Consider the following 20,693-nt stretch of genomic DNA (forward strand, 5'->3'; position numbering starts at 1 on the left):
TTAAGGAGATATCATGGCCCGGTTTCACAGACAGGGCTTAGATTAAGCCTTAGTTCAACAAGGGCATTTAAGTAGCTTTTATAAACTTGCCTTAGAAAAAAAAAACATTACTGGTGTGTATCTTCAGACAAAACAATGACACTGACATATTTTAAGATACAGTGCAAGTTGCTTTCAGTTAATACATCTCAAACATGCATTTTAGTCTGGGACTAGGTTTAGGCCTTGTCTGTGAAACTGGGGGTAAATATCATATTTACAGCAACTGGATATGTTTGGTCCATGGTTAATGCACTATGCATTCATTTTTAAAACTCTTTTGTTGTCATAGCAAAAGTCCATAGTTCTTTCACCAAGTTAACGTAATGGAAATAAATATTTTCAAAGTACAGTGGCTCCAAAAAGTATTTTAGACACCTAGGCTAAACCACACTTCTAAAAAGTCATTGTGCATAACTTACTTATGGTGTCTATCTCGCAATTGAGATTATAATAAGATGGAAACATTTATGAGACGTTGTGGCGAAGTTATGCAAACAGACAATATCTTACGATGTGAATATCCCAACAGGACAGGTTAACACGCAGATTTCTACTTTTCTTTACACTGTCATCAAAATCAAACACTGCATATATTTTTATAATTGCATATTTAAAGTAATAAAGCTTAAACATCACCTTAAAACTGCTGTCTTGAACCCTGCGGTCATCCTGGAGACGACAGAGTGAAGAAAAATTCTCCACCCAACCGAGACGATGAAGGAGATCCAGGACGATAAACCTGGACAAAACTGATATCGATCTTAAGACCCGAAATATATATCGACAAGTAACGTGTTCATAAACTCTGCTGGCATATCAGGCATAAAGGTAAACAAATCATACCGATGCACACGTTTTATTCCCACTGTCTTCCTGACAACCGCGTTACTAGGAACGCCTTCTTCTACGGGTCCACAGTGTGACCAAAAAGTTAACCTGAAGCATTTTTGTTAAGTAAGCCTCGTGTGAATAAAAACTACATACTTTTACGTGTTTAGCTGAAGAGTAGACATATGGTGCGTTCAATTCAAAGTTTATCAAAGTTTCAAAGTCAAAGTTTATTTATAAAGCACTTTTTAAAAACAGCAAGTGTTTAACAAAGTGCTGTATATCCTCTATCAATCAATCAGTTCAGACAGATACTTAGGTGCAAGACCTTAGAGATTTAAAAACGAACATCAAAATCTTAAAATTAATCCTAAAATGGACAGGCAACCAGTGAAGAGAGGAGGCCTGACTAATGCCTATATAGAGGCCATTACAATAATCCAGACGCGATGAGATAAAAATGTGAAGAAGTCTTTTAAAGTCTATAAAAGACAGGAACGATTTCACCTTGGTGAGTTGTCTCAATTGGAAAAAAACTAGATTTAACTACCAAGTTAATCTGTTTATCCAATTTAAAATCACAGTCCATAATAACACCTACATTTTTAACATAAGGTTTCACTAGTGGATTCAATTCCCCAAGATCCAACTGTAAGGATTCATAAGTGCCAATTCTTGAATCCAATTCTTCCTGGGAAGATCGTATTTACGATGTGGGAAGTCGTGTTTACGACGTCAGGTGAGTTCAAGTCACTTTCGTTGGAGTAAGTTGGTGGTGTAGCCTACCTTCTTCACAAAAATGCAGCAAGTTTTTTTAACACTATACTTCTAGAAAATGAAAAACAAAGAATGTGCATCAGTGTGTTCTGCTTTTTAATGTTTTTAATTCATTTATGAAGCCACTGTCAGCTTTATCCTTACACATTGTTATTACAATGCTATCATATTTTGTGCAGGCAATTAGGTTAGTTGTAAATATGATTGTGATCAAGTCAGACGGAGAAGTTATGAATCAAAATGATTTTGTTTAAAAGTAAAGAACAAAAAACAATAAAACAATGAATGGTTAAATAAATTTGTAAGTAATAATCAGGGGTGCACATAACTTTTTTGGTCTGATTCTCAAGGGAGCACCTGGAGATACTGTCATCATCACAAATGAAATAAGTAGCTCTTCATGTTTTTCAGGTAAGTCTAACTGTATTCAGGTAGGGGAGAGTGGGGTGATTTGTGCCAGGGGGGGAAGTAGTTCCACCCTTGTTTCTGGAAAACCATAGAAGAAATTGGTCATGTGACCACATAATTTTGAAAAGCAATCACTTTTACTCGTCCTCCAGAGACACATGGCATGAGAGTTAAGCACATTTTAGTGCAAAATACAGTTTTTTCCCTTTCAAAGTAAAATTTATATGATTAAGGTTTTTTGATTGTAGTGTCTGAACAATTATAGACAAGTTTGAAAACATTTCACACATGTTTTAGTGCTTTAGTAGGCTACACAATGAGTCTATACAGTTAGCATGATGTTAGCTCTTAACTGCTGGATCATGCTAGTTTTTCAAACTTGTGGGTCTGGGGTGATTTGTGCCAAAGGGCCTGGGTTAAGTTGTGCCAGATTCAGACCACCTAGACCTACATACTCACAGGGGATAATCTTGAGAAGTGAGGAGATGGGCAATGCCTCATCATTGTTTGACTTAGGCCTGCCTGCTATTTGTTTAATTTAGCTAACACTGACTTCAGTTTTGAGTTTGCACTATGTTATTAAAGAGAAGTTTTATTCCATTTTTAAGTGGCCTATGTCACAATAGGATGTTTAGAAATTAGCCTAGTCACTTTATTCTTATATGTTACATAATTGACAGACAGCGCTATGCCAACAGGCATCTATTGCCAAAGCCTTTTTGCCTGAAATGATTCACAAATATCATATATTGTGTTGCTATGGTGCTCTAAATGGTTGCTAGGGCGTAGCTTGATAGCTTCACAATGATCCTGAGAGACTGATTGGTCGTCTGAGTAAAATGAGCCCGCCCCCTTGTCTCTATGACTCTGTGATCCAGAGTTATGTTCAATACAAAATCCCTATGCAATTGACCATAGTAGGAAAAACGCATGCTATGGTATTCCAGGGTGCCAATATCTAAATAAACCTTAAATGAGTAATTTTGTATTGAATTTATCTTGCTTTCATATAGCATTACGGTTCATAACATTAAAATGTTCTGTTTTACTTCAGAAATCACTGGCACAATTTACCCCCAATGTATTCCCCCAAAGGCACAACTTCCCCCGCACCAGGGGCAAGTTGTGCCATGAGACCACTTTTTTCCCAAGAGCTATATTTCTGAAACAATTTATTTCAGATCCAAAGTTATTGTTCTCAGGGATGCACCACATCCTGAAATATATGTACATCCTTAAGTTGAAGGCATTACTGCCATGGCCACACTTTAAAGTCACTTTGAGTAAAAACTGGCACAACTCACCCCACTCTCCCCCTACAGACATTGAATAATCAAATGTAAAATAAGACTATAGTCTTCACTGTATAAATTAAATATAATTAATGTAATTAATTATTACAATTTATCTTTGTTAAAGCTACAAAAGTGATTTTCTTCTTCTCTTTTGTTGTTTGATTAACGTTGGTGTTAACAAACAGCTGCAGGTATATTAGGCTGGTGTGTCACTTTAAGACAATGCAGGGATCCAATGATACACGTTTTCTTTCTCAATTGTTTACAACACATAACCAAATGTGTTTACGATGATGATACTCGCCAAGACAGGCATTTTGACTTAATTTTGCATGCACGTGTCCATTTAACCTCAAAAGAAGAGAAAGAGGCCTGAATTCGGCATTCACGTGCTTTAAAACAGCACGCGAGTTCCAGTCTTGTTCTTGTGCTTGATGTTTAAACTGACAGGACTTAAAACAAATGCAAATGATAAACTTTCACTCTGTGATGGGTAAACTTTGCAATTAATCTGCGAATCATGTGCGTTCCAAACCGGAACTAATCAACTAAGATCCTTATACTCAGAGGTGTAAAGTCCAGGGGTCAGAAAGTAAAAGTCCTGCCATATGTTTATTCCACCCATGAACTCAGCCAGCTGATTTCACTAATTAGTTATATCTCCTGGCTGAAAAGCTGTGCTAATTAGCAAATCCAGGTGAATGGAACAAAATACTGAGGAGGACTTTTACTTTCTGAACCTGGACTTTACACCTCTGCCTATACTTGACATCGCACATCCTTCGATGTGACTATCGCAGATGCACACATTGCGATATCATTGCTAAAACGTTATATCGTGCTGCACTAATCATGACTGCTATCTTACCAGAGATGGAGAAATATCCTACTCTAGTATATAAACATGTCCATGTCCCTGTCCCCAAAAATGTTGGTACTCAAAAGTGCTTCTCTCCACGTTTTCTGGTGCGCATCGTTCATTTTTACCATGCATGCGCACCAGTTATGTGCACCCCTGGTAATAATCAGCTTTTAATAGTAATGAACAAAGGAACAATAAACAAGTACTTAACCCTAAAAAGATTTTTGTATCCTGGGGGATACAAACATTTGAGAGGTTTTGGGGAGAGGCAGTGAAAGTGTAGGTCTCATTTCTTGGTTTCATTTTGAAAGTGTGTTTGTTGTGAATATTTAGATCTTGTGATTTTGTTCATACATTCTTTGTTTAGCTCACGTACAAACGTAACCTTGGTTCACGTCTCTGCACCTGCACAGACAAATGGCTTTTCAGCTCGCCAAAACGGATGGGGCCGACTGCCTAAGTCGTGCTGTAAGCCATTTTCGCCCAAATTTTTCAACTGAGGAGCGGCACCGTCGACTTGCGCATAGGCACAGTAGCATGGCAAGCTACGCAATGCTAATTCCCGTTATCTCAGGGAACCAAGGTTACGTTAGTAACCGGAACGTTTCCTTTCGATACGGTTCACATGCATTGACAAGGGTCCCCAGGCAGGCTACAAGAGATAGGGACCGGAGCCCATGGATCATGATGCTACTTAGAGAAAACCCCCGAGGGTGGGGACCGACTAGGCAGACAAAATCCATGCCTGAAGAGCAGGGATGTCTAGGTTATAGAACCTGGCAAAGGTGGACGGTGAGGACCAACTGGCCGCTGCACCGATATCACCAATGGACACTCGTCTAGACCAGGGTTCACCAATCTCGGTCCTGGAGGGCCGCTGTCCTGCAGAGTTTAGCTCCAACCAGCTCCAACACACCTGTTTGAAAGTTTCTAGTATGCCTAGTGAGACCTTGATTAGCTGGTTCAGGTGTGTTTAATTGGGGTTGGAGCTAAACTCTGCAGGACAGCGGCCCTCCAGGACCGAGATTGGTGAACCCTGGTCTAGACCAAGCCAAAGAGGAGGCCATTTCCCTGGTGGAGTGGGCCCTCATCCCAATAGGGTACTGCAAGTCCAAGGACTTGTAAGCTAGTTCTATTGTGTCCTCTATCCAGTGGAATAGTCTCTGCTTCGTAACTGAGAGCCCCTTTGAGCGGCCGCTGAAGCACACAAACACCTGCTCTGACTGTCTGAACTGGCTAGAGCGCTAGATGTACACCCTAAGGACCCGATCCGGGCAAAGTGGGTTAAACGTCTGCTCGCCCTCAGCAGAAGGGAGAGCAGAGAGTGAAATGACTTGTGCTCTGAATGGAAAGCACCTTGGGCACATAGCCTCACCTGAGCCTTATGATGACTTTACTGTCACCGGCCCAAACTCGAGGCAGGAAGCGTCCAGTGAAAGAGCCTGCAGATCACCAACTTGCTTGACCGATGCCAGAGCCAGAAGAAGTGCGGTCTTTAGTGAAAGAGGTCGAAGGTCGGACATCATGAGCAGCTCAAACGGAGTGTCACAAAGTGCCCTCAGGACAATAGACAGGTGTAAGGAAGGAACCGTGTTGGGGCGAGGCAGGTTTAGCCTCCTGAGAAATCTGACCACCAGGTTGTGTTTTCCAACTGACTGGCTAGCTATAGGAGCGTGGTATGTCATGATTGCTGCCGTGTATTCCTTGAGCGTGGATGGGGTGCATCTGCCATCTAACAGCTCCGGTAGGAATGAGAGAATAGAAGCAATCTCACAAGACAGAGGGTCTACATTCCCAGCTGAGCACCAGCCGGAAAAAAATAGGCCGTTTAGGGGTGTAAAAGCGGCTGGTAAAAGGTGCCCTAGCCTCAGAGATTGTGTTCATTCCTCTCCCCCGGGGACGGCCCGTTTCGGGACAGAATTTCTGCTCCCATGGAGCCCGGCACATGTATTGCTCTTACTGAGCGAAGATTGTAGGGCTGGGTAAAAAATATTAATTCTCCAATTTTAATCAATCTTCAATTTAACTAAGCGATATCAGGGATTTCCCGAATCGATTCTTAATGTGCATGCTTTATTTGAGAGGATGTGAATATTATCTGTACTTCGTCTCTCATCCTGAAGATATCTCTATCTTTAGAGTTGCTCCACTTAAAACAAAACAAAAAAAGACAGATCATGGTGAAAGGTCACGGTAGCCAATTAAAGCCAGTGCCGGCGAAGATAAAGTCTGATGTGTGGATGTCTGAAGTATTTCATGTTCTAAAGCAGTGGCGGTAAAGATGAGGTTGACAAAACCACTGTTGTTTGCAAGTTGTGCCCGCAAGAGCTGAGATTCTGCAACAACACAACAAACCTACAAATTCACCTTTCCAGACGACATGCTGACAAGCTATTTCGTTTTTGTGATTTTGGTCAGCAATGGGTTGATGTTGCATTTGCCTGCAAATTACAGTCTGTTTCACCTCACGCTAAGAAAATAGCAGACGCCATAGTAATGCTGATTTGAAAGGATTTACACCCCTACAGCGTTGTTGAGAGCGAGGGCTTTCAAATTCTTATTAATGTTTTGGAACCACACTGCTTAATGGTAACATGCAAGTACCTCAGTGAAATGACAATACCAAAAAAAGTATGCAGAGGTTAAGGTCAAAGTCGCAGCGTCTCTCCAGTTGGCAGAAAGAGTTGCCCTTACCTGTGACAGTTGAACATCCAGGGCGACTGAATCGTATGTCACCATAAAATGTCACTATATCGCAAATGACTGGACACTTGTGTTACATGTTTTGGCAAACCCGGGCTGTCCACACCAGCCACACAGCAAGTAACATCGCAATATTGGGACATTACCCAGAAAGAACCGGCTCTGGTTACCGACAATGCTTCTTATATGGTCCATGTGGCTTCACGTCAGTTGCTACGCATATATGCTGAACTTTGCGTCTCAAGCAGCACTCAAACACCCAAAATTGTGACCCAATTGCTTAGCAAAGTCAAACGAAGTCAAACATAGGCTACTGCCTTTTTTCATCGAAGCAGCATACTTTGAAAGTCAAACAGAAGCTACTGGATCTACCCTCTCATATGCTAAAGACAGACATTGTAACTCGGTGGAACAGCGCACTGGAGATGCTAGTGGTTCCTGGAACAGCAGCCAGCCATATCCACAGTACTGCTCTCACCCGAGGTTCGCCAAAGTGAGAAAGAACTCTGCACGGCAGCAGAAGATGTAGTGAAGCATTAATGTAGTGAAGGCTCTGAATCCCATGAAAGCTGCCACACCAGCCATGAGGAGAGCTCACCAAATTGTTCAGTCATTGGTCCTCTGCATGCACGGCTGTTACAGGAGATGAGAAATGCACCCAGTGACTCCACAATAATCAGTCCACTATACATGACAACCTAAAGTCAAGGTATGTTTACCGATTTTTGTTATTATTAGTGTTGATTTATAGATCCTATTTACAATAAATATAGATTACAAGCATTAAATACATTTACAACCATATATAGATTAAAACAATCAATTTAATGCAATCAGCAACACTTTAATAAATTACTATGTGACTTTTGTGTATTGATGTATAACTGCATATAACAAAAAGTGATTTAAATGTGTGGAATCTCCTTAAGATATGCTGGCCTGAAGTAAACATTGTATATAGCATCAGCACCAGATCGTCGTTTTAAGGCCCTTCCCTTCTTGTCTGAAGAGGACAGTGACAACACATTTCCAAGACTGATGAGAGAGATCGTAAGCCTGGAGCAAATGAAAACACTGAATGTAAGTTGTACCAGTGTAGAAAGAAAATAGTGTTTTATGTTTATTTTGATCAGAACTTCCAAATGGTATTTTCTTTGTGATGATTTATTATTATTATATTTTACATTTAATTTGTAATTGTTTCATTGTTTCAGTGTGCCTGTTCAGCAGAATGACAACTCACTGGTTCCTCCTGATGATGTGGGATATGCAGAAGCCCCCACATCACCCAAGAAGCCAAAGACATCTGCACTGATGGATCTCATTGGACCAGTCTACAAAGCAGCAGCCCCAGCATCAAAGAAAACTGTGACTGAAAAGGTAAAAGAGGAAGTAGCAAGGTACAGGGAAGTGAAACCTGTCCTACTGTCTGAAAACCCACTAATCTGGAGGAAGATGCATGCAGCAGAGTATCCTCTTTTAGCACAACAAGCAAAGCGGTATCTCTGGCAGCCCTCGTTTCACGTCCTTCATTTGGCCTGTTTTGAAGGATGCATCAAGTCGGTACTGAGCTTGTCTGAGTTTATTATGAAATGTAAGACAAAAATAATATTTTCAGACATGAATGCATAGATGTTATCATTTCTTTTGCTGTAAATTAATCGCTAACACTAAACTGACAATAATGTTAGCCACTAAGAGACCGCAGACGGCTGTCATTCACTGTATTGCATTAATAAAAAGACAGTTAATATAAAGATTTGTAATACAAAGTATTTTTCCAAAATTTAGTTTTAATAGTATTTTTGTGCCGTGACCATGGGGGCGAGAACATGTGTGACGTAGCATCTCATTCTAGCGGTTAATTGCTGAGGAGGACACAGACTAGGAAGGACTGAACTAAGGACACATGCAGTCTTGGAAGGATGCAGCCTTCTGTTTGAGAAACAACCTTGCTTTTATTGCTCTGAGATTGTCGTTGGATAGCTGCAGGGGAGAAGCTCTTGATCATCCGCTGCTGGGGCTTGATTCGACAACGAGTAGAAAGGCTTCTTATCTTGTCTTCTTCAGAGTCAGTGAGGAGATGATCTTCGCACTTGAAGGAGAAAAATTCTGACGATATTTATGAATTAAATTTTTACATTTCTCATAATCTGTCTGTAAATGTTTGTATCTCAGGGGATACGTTGCCCTTTTAGGTGTATAAACAAGACTCCTCCTGAAATCAAAATTTAAGTTTTTTGTCTTTTCAGACAGACTTCTGAGGCAGCGTAACAGTTTAATGATCACAGCAAAATAGATCGAGCTTTGGTGAAAACTAAGAGAATATTTAATGACTACAATAATAATTTCTCGCTAGAAATGACATCATTAGTGGAAAATGTTAAAAATGTACTTTTACACACAAACTGATGGCCAGCCGCAACTTCTGTCACAGAATGGAAAGTACAGGATTGTGGGATATCAAAAGCAGCAAAGGATACATCTATGCTGCCTCCAAAAATGTATTAAATGAAGGAATCTCAGGAGACAGGAAGTGAAGCTAACATTGCATTCGGGCGTGCCTTGATGCCTTCCTACCTTGAAATGCTTCCTCCGTGTATCGTTCAAAATTGTTCATTCGTGTTTATTTACTAGATGATCGGCTCACGTGCCGCTAGGTAGGCCTGTTACGTACAAGCGCCAAAACGGTAGGCTATTTATTTTTTGAATTTCGTAATAAAATTGACAGAATCTGAGAGCTTAGATTTTTTATATATCATAAGTAACCTGCTCTGTCTTGTCTGTTGGTCTCTGTGTACTCTTTGCTTCGTGTTGGCAGCCTTGCGGTTTGGATCTTATAGCTGGCATAAGAATGAGCTCTGGCCTCTTGATACTTTATTCTGCAAGCATGGCTAAACATTATGGTTTTAACACTATAGACGCAGAAAAAATGAAATAAGTATTTTTACCATGTGTGGACTTGTGCAAGTACTTTCTGTAGGCTACTTTAATTCCAAGTTAAACCACAAACAGACCAGATACCATACTATGCAGAGGGACATATTCTAAAATTTAGAGAAGTGACAGCAGAATTTAGACATGCACATTTTCAGAGCGGATGTGAATGAAAGGTCTGGTCTGAATAGAATATATGAATGTGAACAATGAATATGATGATATCAAAAGATACAATAGACAAAAAGAACATTCATAAATGGATTGATGAAAAATATATATGTTTGAACAGATTAATCATAGAAATAACCACAAAAACCTCAAATTTTCGTATACAACAAAATAAAAAAGCCTGACCATATCACTGCTAAATATCTTTAAGTATTGGTATTCTGCCATATTTCTACACGCCCCCAACTCGTAAACATTGGGGCTTAAAGAAAAAATGATATCCACTCATATTAACAACAATGTGGTGGCTTCCATGTGCTTTCAACTCATGACTTAACGCTTTATCAAGAGGCTGCATCTGAAATCGCATACTTCCCTACTATAAAGTAGGTGAAAAACAGTATGTGACTAAAGTATGTCTTCACAGTAATCATAAAAGAGTAGGCAAAAAATACCTACTACTTCATTCTGAGAGATTCTGAAGTGCATGTATGATGGACACTTTACTTTCACGAGGCCACGGTAAAGGATTTGTGAATTGCAGTGAAGCAACACAACTGATGATGATAGGTCACATGATAATGACAGGGCAGCATGGTGAATGTAGTACGTCTGGATTACATTCATACTACACATGCTCATAAATAGAAAATACTTTTTAGTGGTCTTGAAGTCATTACTTATTCAAAATAAGTACCTACTCAAGAGAGTATGTGATTTCGAACGGAGGCAAGCTTTGGGACATATCAAGTCATAAAATTACATATTTAGGCCTACTCTCTTTACATGCATCCTGTCACCGTAAACTGGCCTGTCAATCAACTTGTCACAGTTAACATCCTCAACATTTCATTTAAATTAATTTCCTACCGCATTAGAGAGAAAAGCACATTCATTGATCTGCCAGTAGTGGATCTTTCATGCGGAGTACTCTCCTCATATTTTTGCATAATAATGCATTTAAGTTATCGGCCAAACGGATCTTAATAAAAGTTCACATTGTTTTAGCACTGCTTAAAAATAACACGGATAACATAAAATAAAAAAAAACACATTTTTGAATTTTTTTTTTTGTTAAATGTTGATTATTAGTCACTCAAATATCTAAGGGTATACATTTACACTGTAGGGGATTTTTCATTTAAAGACCCAAGGACCAGATATGATGAATGAAGACCAGGAGTCAAGATATGCAGTCAATTGAAGAACATTTTACGGAAGAATAGATTACAGTTTCATCAGCAGAAGTCAGCTTCAACACTCAGCAAGGAGTCTGTACGGCTCTGCCGTACATTCACAAAACCACAGCAATTATACTTTATTTATACTTTCAGCAGCCATATCACCCTGTAGCCCAAGACTGGTTGCCCACTGAAGCTAAGCAGGGCTGAGCCTGGTCAGTACCTGGATGGGAGACCTCCTGAGAAAACCAGGTTGCTGCTGGAAGAGGTGTTAGTGAGGCCAGCAGGGGGCGCTCACCCTGTGGTCTGTGTGGGTCCTAATGCCCCAGTATAGTGACAGGGAAACTATACTGTCAAAGGGCACCGTCCTTCGGATGAGATGTTAAACCGAGGTCCTGACTCTCTGTGGTCATTAAAAATCCCAGGATGTCCTTCGGAAAAGAGTAGGGGTTTAACCCCGGCATCCTGGCCAAATTTGCCCCTTGGCCTCTGACCATCATGGCCTCCTAATCATCCCCATATACTGATTGGCTTCATCACTGTCTCCTCTCCACCAGTAAGCTGTTGTGTGGTGGGCGTTCTGGCACAATATGGCTGCCGTCGCATCATCCAGGTGGATGCTGCACATTGGAGGTGGTTGAGGAGATTCCCCATTCCATGTAAAAGTGCTTTGAGTACCCAGAAGAGCGCTATATAAATGTAATGAATTATTATTATTATTTACCCAGGTCACTATAAGCTACGTCATTACTTCAGGCTGAATGATTCTGATTGGTTAAGACTCTTGACTGTTGAGAGCGCACTGGCGGAGTTGTACTGTGGCTGCTGTTGCATCAGCCAATGCTGCACGCTTGTGGTGGTTGAGGAGAGATCCCCTGATATGATTGTAAAGCGCTTTGGCTGTACAGTAGAACATATGAAAGCGCTATATAAATGCCTCATTCATTCATTCATTCATTCATTCAGTCATTAATAAACGTAGAAAATTTCTACATATGGTTGTTCGTCAGAAGAATATCTCTATTAATTTTCTGGATAACAGATGGTTATTTCACTTCCCCTGCGTGCCTGTTGTTCATCTTATGAACGTCAGGTCCCATAACAAAAGAGTTCACACACAGAGTGATACACAGATACACAGCTTCTTCAAGGTTGGATCTGGTGGAGCTCTGACCAGGAAACTTTCCCAAAACATACTGATTAGATATACTTTCTCTCAGTAAGAGGTTCAGACAATATTCATCATTATTCTCTAGTGACTTAAGATGAAAAGAACAGTAAATGCTTGAATAGTCAGTAGTCACAGGCTTGAGTGACCCCCAATGACCTAGGCTGTCATGGTCAGCTAGAAGAGTAAATATATATATTTTAACAGGTGTTTGGTGCTTCTCTCACACACATGTAAATCTCATAAGCTTGAAGAAGTCATTCATATACCACTCAAAGGATATATTGAAATGGCAGTGGATTCCGGTATCCACCCCCTTCAACACAACAACAATGTACTAAAAGCTGAAAAGTTTTTATTTTGCGTACAGACAACAACATAGTCAAAACGATCCCTGTTCACACAGATCTACAAAAACAATTAAAAAGGCTGTATTATGCTGCCAAGCCAGTAGTTGGCGATGTCACTTTGTTAAGAAAAACTATGCGCCTATAGAATGAACATGTATATGTATTTCAGCGTTTTCACAGATTCACGTTTTTGAAGTTTACGCGGAGATGATAACGTTTTTCAAAAATGTTCAACGCTTGGAACTTACTTCAAGGTTTGTGTTCTCGAGCCACCAAACACTGTTGTCATGCGAATGAGCGGGCCGGAGCGCATTAAGGGTTTTCTGTTAGAACGGTGTCCCCTAAGTTGATAACTAATTATCTTTGCAACGGAAGTGAATCAATCAAAACTAACTTTAGCTGGACAATAACTTTATTCTAGAGCAGCTGTAAAGCCAAAACAATCTCTGTTACTTTAATTTCCTATTATCACTGTAAAGCTGCTTTGAAACAATCTGTATTGTTAAAAGCGCTATATAAATGAAGGTGACTTGACTTGACTTGACATAAAATTATTGACTTAAAATTTCACGATTTTCACGTTCTTTACAACAAAAAATGACATACTGTCATAGCTAAAGCATTAGCTTGGAAGCAGCTGTATTTTTATAAAACCATACATTTCCAAGTTTCTAAATATCCAATGGCAACAGCTCACCTATGTATCCCACAAAGTGTTCACCTATGTATCCCACATAGGTCACCTATGTATCCCACCACAAGTTTTATGACTTTGTGACCTGCATTTTAAATATTTAAGCCATTTTTTTTTTTTTTTTTACAAAGTGGGGGGAAAACAAACCATATTTTACTTTCTGGTTATTCCTTTCCAAATGGGAAATAAAATAGTGAAAATGTACATGGAACAATCAACCATGCAATGCAATTAAAATAAAACAATTACATTTTAAAATTCGAATAAAATTAAAAATAATAATGACCTCAAAGAACCAAACAATATGCAACAATGGTGTTTAATATATGTTTGTCAGGACATTGAAAGATGTAAGATTTTGAAAGAATATTTTATTCATATCTTGAACATCTAAAAGTGGCATATACAAAAATTATATATGATAAATATTGATAAATGAAAATGCTGAAATAAGTTAAATAAACACAGAGATAGCCTTGTCATTGTCATGTTTTACAAGATGACAAAATCTCATATGACAAATGTTATATGAGATTTTGTCATCTTGAAATCTGGAAATGCGAGTTCCACATTTGATGTACAAGGAATCTGAATGAATGTAGTCATGAACCTCAATCATTATCAGCCATACTTTTATACTTCTACTTTCACTTTAAACATTTGTTTAACAGATACTGATTTTCACTGTGTCTGGAAGTTAACAGACACCATGGCCTTTCTCGTCTGATCATGCGGTGGATTGCTCTTCGTTGAGGTTTCTACCACAGAGCTGCAGAAGGGTTTCTTGGTAATTTCTAGCCAGAAAGAAGTACATGACAGGATCCAACACGCCACTCATGCATGTTAAAGCTGAGGTGATTCGATTTCCCAAATACAGCATTTGTCTTTCAGATTCTGACCTTGACATGTCCTCATGCCGTATGATAAAGAAAAATCGGTGGATATGATAGGGCACAAATGCAATCAAGAAGTTAACCACTGTAAGTACGATCATTCTCATTGCCTTACGCTGAGTGGGCGTCTTTTCTTGAAAAGTCATTTGTTTGACTTTGCAAAATATGAGAATGTAAGAGACACTCAGGGTGACCAGAGGTATCATGAATGCAACAGCAGTGGACACCACCGCGCCGGTGGGATTAGTGGACTTCTCTATGTACAGCTGTTCGCACACTGTAACATTCTGCCATTGTCTAGTCACTTTTTTTTTGGAGAACAGGACAGGCACCATGGAAATGGTCACCATGACCCACAAGAACGCACAGACCACTTTGGCATTCTTGGTCTTTCTCAGATTCTGAGTTTTGCATGGTAAGACGCAAGCCAACAGACGGTCTACACTGATGCAGGTCATAAAGTACATGCTACAGTAGAGGTTGACGAAGAACAGGAAACCCACCACGCGACAGGACCCTTCACCGAGAGGCCAGTGACCGTCTGACATGTGGTAGATCATTCGCATGGGGAGCACCAGGACGTAAGACATGTCCGCTATAGCCAGGTGCTTCAGAAACTCTTTGGATGGGGTGTTGTTGGTGTTGTTGTGGCAGAACACCCAAAGTGCCAAGGCATTGCTCGGGACTGAGAGGATGAAGATGACAATGTAGAAGGTTGCGAACAGGATGTTCTCCTCATGAGTGCTGAGGTAAATCCCCTCCACTGAGTGATTCGACATGTTGCACGTCTGTACTTTGTGACTGATCGCTGTTTGCAGAACGGCAAAAGTCAGAATAAGTATCACAGTCAGGTGTTAGTCAGGTGTTAGTCAGTCAGCAATATTATTTTCTCAAGAACTACAGGAAGTGACAGTGTTGTGGTTTTTAAAACATAAGAACATTTCATTGAGACATATTTCTAAAATATGTCTTTGAAATTAAAAGATCTATTTATATTATATAAAACTTATCTATGATAATACTGCATGCATTATTATTATCTGAAACCACATCAATAGCAAGAGAGAAAAATGTTCAGGGTATTTTTAGGTGATAAGGTGTGTGTGTGTGTGTATATACACACCTTATTATCTAAAAATACCCTGAAGAATTACATAGGAAATAACATACACTGAACTTCAAGTCAACCAATATTCAGTAAGATAAATGTTACAATCAATACAAAATGTGAAATATACAAATCTAAGAAAGTATTTTTAAATGTCACCGATGTACTTACAAGAAGGTTTAGAGACTTCCTCAGCAGTCAGCACATAATGATAAACACCTCGTTTGGCTAGTGACCAACTCAGCTGAATGTCTGTGCTCATATCTGTTTCCTCATTTAGTCATATGCATTGACTTCATGTAGGAGGTATCACACAAAAATGACATGCACAGATGTGTGAACTCCTTTAACGCAGAATAAGCCCTTTCACAAAATCCCCATTAACACACATCACCCTCTACTGGTCACGTTACCTGCTGTATGTGATCATTACAACTTCATAACTTACACTTCATAAGACAAACCTGGCATAGTTCAAATATACTGTAAAGTTGAAGAATATACAGTAAAGTTGAAATGTGTGTGTCAATCCAGTTAGGTTTATTAGGTTATAAAATAATTGTAAGAAAGTGTGATACGCCTGAAGATTTTAAATCTAGGTCTGGCATGGGTATTGTTCACCTCAATTTTCGGAGTTTAATGTCCAAATTGGATATGGTTAATTTATGGGTCAGGTCAACTGATGCTGACATTGTTGTTTTATCTGAAACCTGGCTGACTAAATCTGTCCTTGATAAAGATATTGGCATCGATGGTTATAATGTGTATCGTTCAGATCACCCAAAAAGAGGGGGAGGTGTTGCTATTTATATCAAATGCAAATTCAACTCTAGTTTAGTGCTCTCAAAATCGGTGTGTAAACAATTTGATTTCAGGTTGGTTGGTTGTTATAGAACTCCGTCTGCATCAAATGACTCTTCATATACACTATCAAATTTGTTAAGTCAAGTTATTTGTAATGACACTACTGTTGTTGGTGATCTAAACTTGGACTGGCTAAAGCCGACATCAGATGCAGTGTGTCAATTTAAATTTGACTCAATTAATTAACACTCCTACTCAACCAAATCCTTAATGTCCGGAGAAATCATCACTCATTGATTTAATCCTGACCAATGCCCCTTTTAAGCACTCTGCAATAGGTGTTTTTGCCAATGATGTGGGTGATCACTGTGTGATTGCTGCTGTTAGATACTAAGGTGCCCAAGTCTGCACCTCGTATTGTTGAAAGGCGAAATATGAAAATGTTTGTTGAGCGGGGTTTTTTATATGATTTATTTTATTTTGACTGGAGTAGAATTGCCTTGATTGATGATGTGGAATTATCCCTGACTTTCACTTCACTTTTCAGAAAAGCTAAAGCTGAATTTTACTTATCTGGAACCACCGAGAATCTAAATGACTCAACAAAAATTCTGGAAAACTATTAAGTCATTATCTCCATTGACTAAACCAACAGGTTTTCCGTTTTCTCTAGTTAAGAATGGTGTCTATATCTGACAAAGTAGAAATGTTAAATTGTTTTAGTGAGCATTTCATATCATCTGGTTTCTTGTTTGATTCTGTTGCCCATATAGTGTCGGAGCCTGTAAATGACACCTTTATTACTGCCGACAAAACTTTCGGTTTTAGCTCCTTCTCTGTTGCTGATGTTCATAAAGCCCTGAAACAATTGAACCCTTGAAAACCCGCGGGCCCCGATCACTTAGAACCTTTCTTTTTGAAATTAGCTGCAGATATACTAGCTGAACCTCTGACCCATCTTTTTAATCTTTCACTGGTCACAAACAAAATTCCCATGTCTGCTTATGTTTTACCACTTTTGAAAGGAGGTGACCCTACCTTGCCTAATAATTACAGACCCATTTCCAAACTTTCAGCATTGGCCAAAGTGTTGGAATCTTTGGTTAGTGAACAAGTGAAAGAGTATTTAAATTTTATCTAAGCATCAATCTGGTTTCAGGAAAAAAACACAGCACTACCACTGCTGCTATAAAAGTAATTAATGATATAGTCAAAGCACTTGATGATAAGAAACACTGTGTGTCTCTGTTCATTGATCTGTCCAAAGCATTTTACACTGTTGACCATAGCATACTAGTTCAGAGACTGATCAGTATAGGTATGTCTCAACACTCTGTAGGCTTGTTTATCAACTACCTCGCTGATAGGACTCAAGCTACGCAAGGTGATGGCCTAACCTCAAAATATATATCAATCTGTAAAGGGGTCCCACAGGGCTCCATTCTGGGGCCACTTTTATTCACTTTTTATATAAACTGTCTGGGGGACAAATGTCCAACATGCATTTTTCCATTTTTATGCAGATGATATGGTTATTTATTGTTGTGCAGCTACCATTAGGAAGGCGTATGAATGCTTGCAAACTGCTTTCGATAGAGTGCAAGCACAGCTTTATCAATTAAAGTTTGTACTTAATGCAGAGAAGACCAAAGTAATGTTCTTTTCAAACTCAAGGAAAAATGAGTTAGACCTGAATATTGTTACTGATCAGGGTAAAACAATTGAGGTAGTTTCATCTTATAAATATTTAGGATTTTTAATTGAGGATCACCTTTCTTTTAAGCTTCATATACAGAATCTAGTACAGTCCCAGAAAACTATTTCATTGAATGTAACTCAAGCCCGGACAGAGTTGTTCAAAAAGGCTTTCATGTTTGTTGCACCTTCGACTTGGAATGACCTACAGAAAACACTTAAACTACAGTGTCTAATTTCCTTAAATGATTTTAAAGGTTATGTTAAAACTATAGAACGTGAGTCCATCCACAAGTGCAATGTGGCACTTTTTATTTAATTGAAATGCACTTGAGTTGTCTTTGCCTCTTTTGTATTTGTATTGTGATTGTGTGATCAAATTTGTTCTGCTATCTTGGCCAGGTCTATCATGAAAAAGAGATTTTATATCTCAATGAGACTAACCTGGTTAAATAAAGGATAAATAAAAAATTAAATATAGTGTATCGGCCAAAAGTTTGGACATTCCTAAAGTATATGTAATCTGTACAACACATTTTAGTATAAAAGTAACGTCATCAGAACTATAAATTAACACAAGCATGAGGATATTACCAATATTTTACACAAATCAAAACTTTTATATTTTCGATTTTTCAAAATAACCATTGTTTGCCTACAGCTCTGCACACATTACATACATTCAGTAAAATGTGTCCAAATCCAACATGTTTACAAGAATGTCACTAGAATGTCATTACTATGAAAGTGTAAAGGTGTAAAAGACAAAATATGTGATAAAAAACACAAGTCACCCGAACTATCTGCCAAAATGTTTAATAGAAGGACTTGCAGTGTTGAAGTGGAGAAACCATAGCCAAGAGGCCATGTAAACGACAAGCATGCAGAACTTTATTGTTTTAATACCTACACTCTTTTGCACAGATTGCTTCTGCAATTAAAGCTATACAAAACCAAACATTTTTATTTACAAAATCTGTCTGTGCAAGCATGATTTTCTTCTATTACATTCTCTCTCTACAATTTTGTATAGGCATGCATAGAAATAAACTTTGGTACAATATGTTAACAAAACTAAAGACAATCTCTGAAATAGAGATGTTACAGTATATACATGTGAAGTAGAGAGCAATTTTATCAATCACTACAATTTTTAGTTTACATTTAGACATCAATACTCATTCATTTAAGAGCCATAGACTGCGAGGGTAAATCAGGGATTTTTTGACATAGGTAGGTTAAGCCAGATATAACCTATCCTAAATGTACATAGTGTCTAACACAGTATATATAGTCATTTTTAAGGATGTAAATTACAAACTTTGGCAAATAGGCAACTACTGTATAGACAGACAACTGTTCATTGCAAAACAGTTGTCAATTTATAACAATAAATCTTAAAGACATTGGCAGTGCATGTAAAAAAGACAAAGAAAAAAAAACAGACAATGTTTGACAATTTGTGTTAATGGTTAGTAGACTTACAGTACTTTTCCACTTATTATTGGCTACAACCAATGCCTGTCAATTTATTTAAAACTGCAAAATGAAAATAATCTACAATCATTTAGAGGATGCTAATAACCAAAACATTGTTTACATACTTTTTACTATGTTAACTTTAATACTTATTAGCCTCTTTTCAACTTGTATGAAAAATAAATATTCTTTTCAAATGAAGTGCTCTGTAAAATTCTTGATCAAGAGCCTGCTCTCTGCAATTAAACGTTTTAGTTTTTAAAATAAAACAGTTGATCATTTTATATGTTTATGATTTGCAGAGATTCAAGTTTAAAACACTGAATAATGGAGGATGGCCATTCAATTGAACAGAGAAAATAATAACATGCAATACAAAGTTCACTCTCATGAAAAAAAATATTATCTGTTCAAACAAATAAAATCACAAAAACAACTTAAAAAGTGAATCAAAGTAAACCAGGAGTGATTCCACCTCATTAAGAGATAAACAAATGGTTGCAAAGCAGCAAAGCAATTTACGCAGCATCCTTAGCGACAGTTACTGTTGGGATAGCTGATTTACCGGCACTCCCATTGTGCTGCCGACTGTAGCTGGTGAAGCTGGGTGTGTGAATGGTACGGATACTCTTCGCACTCTGACTCAACATAGTCGGGGACAAAGGGGAGTGGGAACAGGAAGAGGAAGAAGAGGTGGAAGGTCGACCATTTTGTGTCTGCATGGGAATAGAGAGGCCTTTAGTGCTGTGAGTGGGAGGGGCATATTTTAAAGAACCATTAGAAAGGGAGGGGATATGAGATGAGGGGGTGGAACTGGATCGAGAAGGAGGGATAGAAGATTTGCTAGCGGGAAGGGAGGGAGATAAAGGAGAAGAATTAACAATATTAGTAGAATCAGACTGGGACAAGCCTTTTCCCATACTAGAGGAAAAAGCAGGAATTTTAGAAGCAGGCACAGTAGGAGAAGTGGATTTGGGATCTCCTCCAGATCTTTTAGCACTTCCATTAGCCTGCGAACAAAGATGCCAAAACACACTGATTGTCAACAAAGGGATCTTGATTAAAATACGCAAAATTTCTAAGCATGTTTAAAATCATACTACTGGGATCTACAGTTATTCCCGACAGATTATCAAAGACACAGAAGCTACATATATAAGTGAAATTACTAAAGGTGCACACAAAAAACTATCTGTCTACAAGATGAGAATACAGAAAAATATCACTTTAAGTAGACTGTCAGATGGAAAGGAGAGGGGAGATGAAAGATGGTAGGATTATGAGTTTTAGAGTGAGTA

General features: G+C 38.6%; 2 protein-coding genes across 10 annotated transcripts in view; both read right to left on the minus strand.

Moving 5' to 3' along the window:
* Positions 1-13,541: 13,541 nt before the first annotated feature.
* On the minus strand, positions 13,542-15,728 carry LOC311074988 (uracil nucleotide/cysteinyl leukotriene receptor). The gene is made up of 2 exons (XM_084102039.1): positions 15,589-15,728; positions 13,542-15,117 (listed from the first exon to the last, which is right to left on the minus strand). Exons 1-2 carry the CDS (start codon positions 15,677-15,679, stop codon positions 14,144-14,146), a joined length of 1,065 nt encoding a protein of 354 aa, XP_083958165.1. The 5' UTR covers positions 15,680-15,728; the 3' UTR covers positions 13,542-14,143.
* Positions 15,729-18,716: 2,988 nt separating this feature from the next.
* The window catches only part of kiaa1217 (KIAA1217 ortholog), a 126,481-nt gene continuing 124,504 nt past the window's right edge, over positions 18,717-20,693 (minus strand). For all 9 annotated transcript variants that reach the window (XM_084102772.1, XM_084102771.1, XM_084102768.1 and 6 more), the window contains one exon: positions 18,717-20,405. In XM_084102772.1, the coding sequence (XP_083958898.1) occupies positions 19,914-20,405 (492 nt within the window). In that variant the 3' untranslated portion in view covers positions 18,717-19,913. The remainder of the gene's footprint in view (positions 20,406-20,693) is intronic.

The sequence above is a fragment of the Abramis brama genome (assembly GCF_963993115.1).
Source record: "Abramis brama genome assembly, chromosome: 24".
NCBI lineage: Eukaryota > Metazoa > Chordata > Actinopteri > Cypriniformes > Leuciscidae > Abramis > Abramis brama.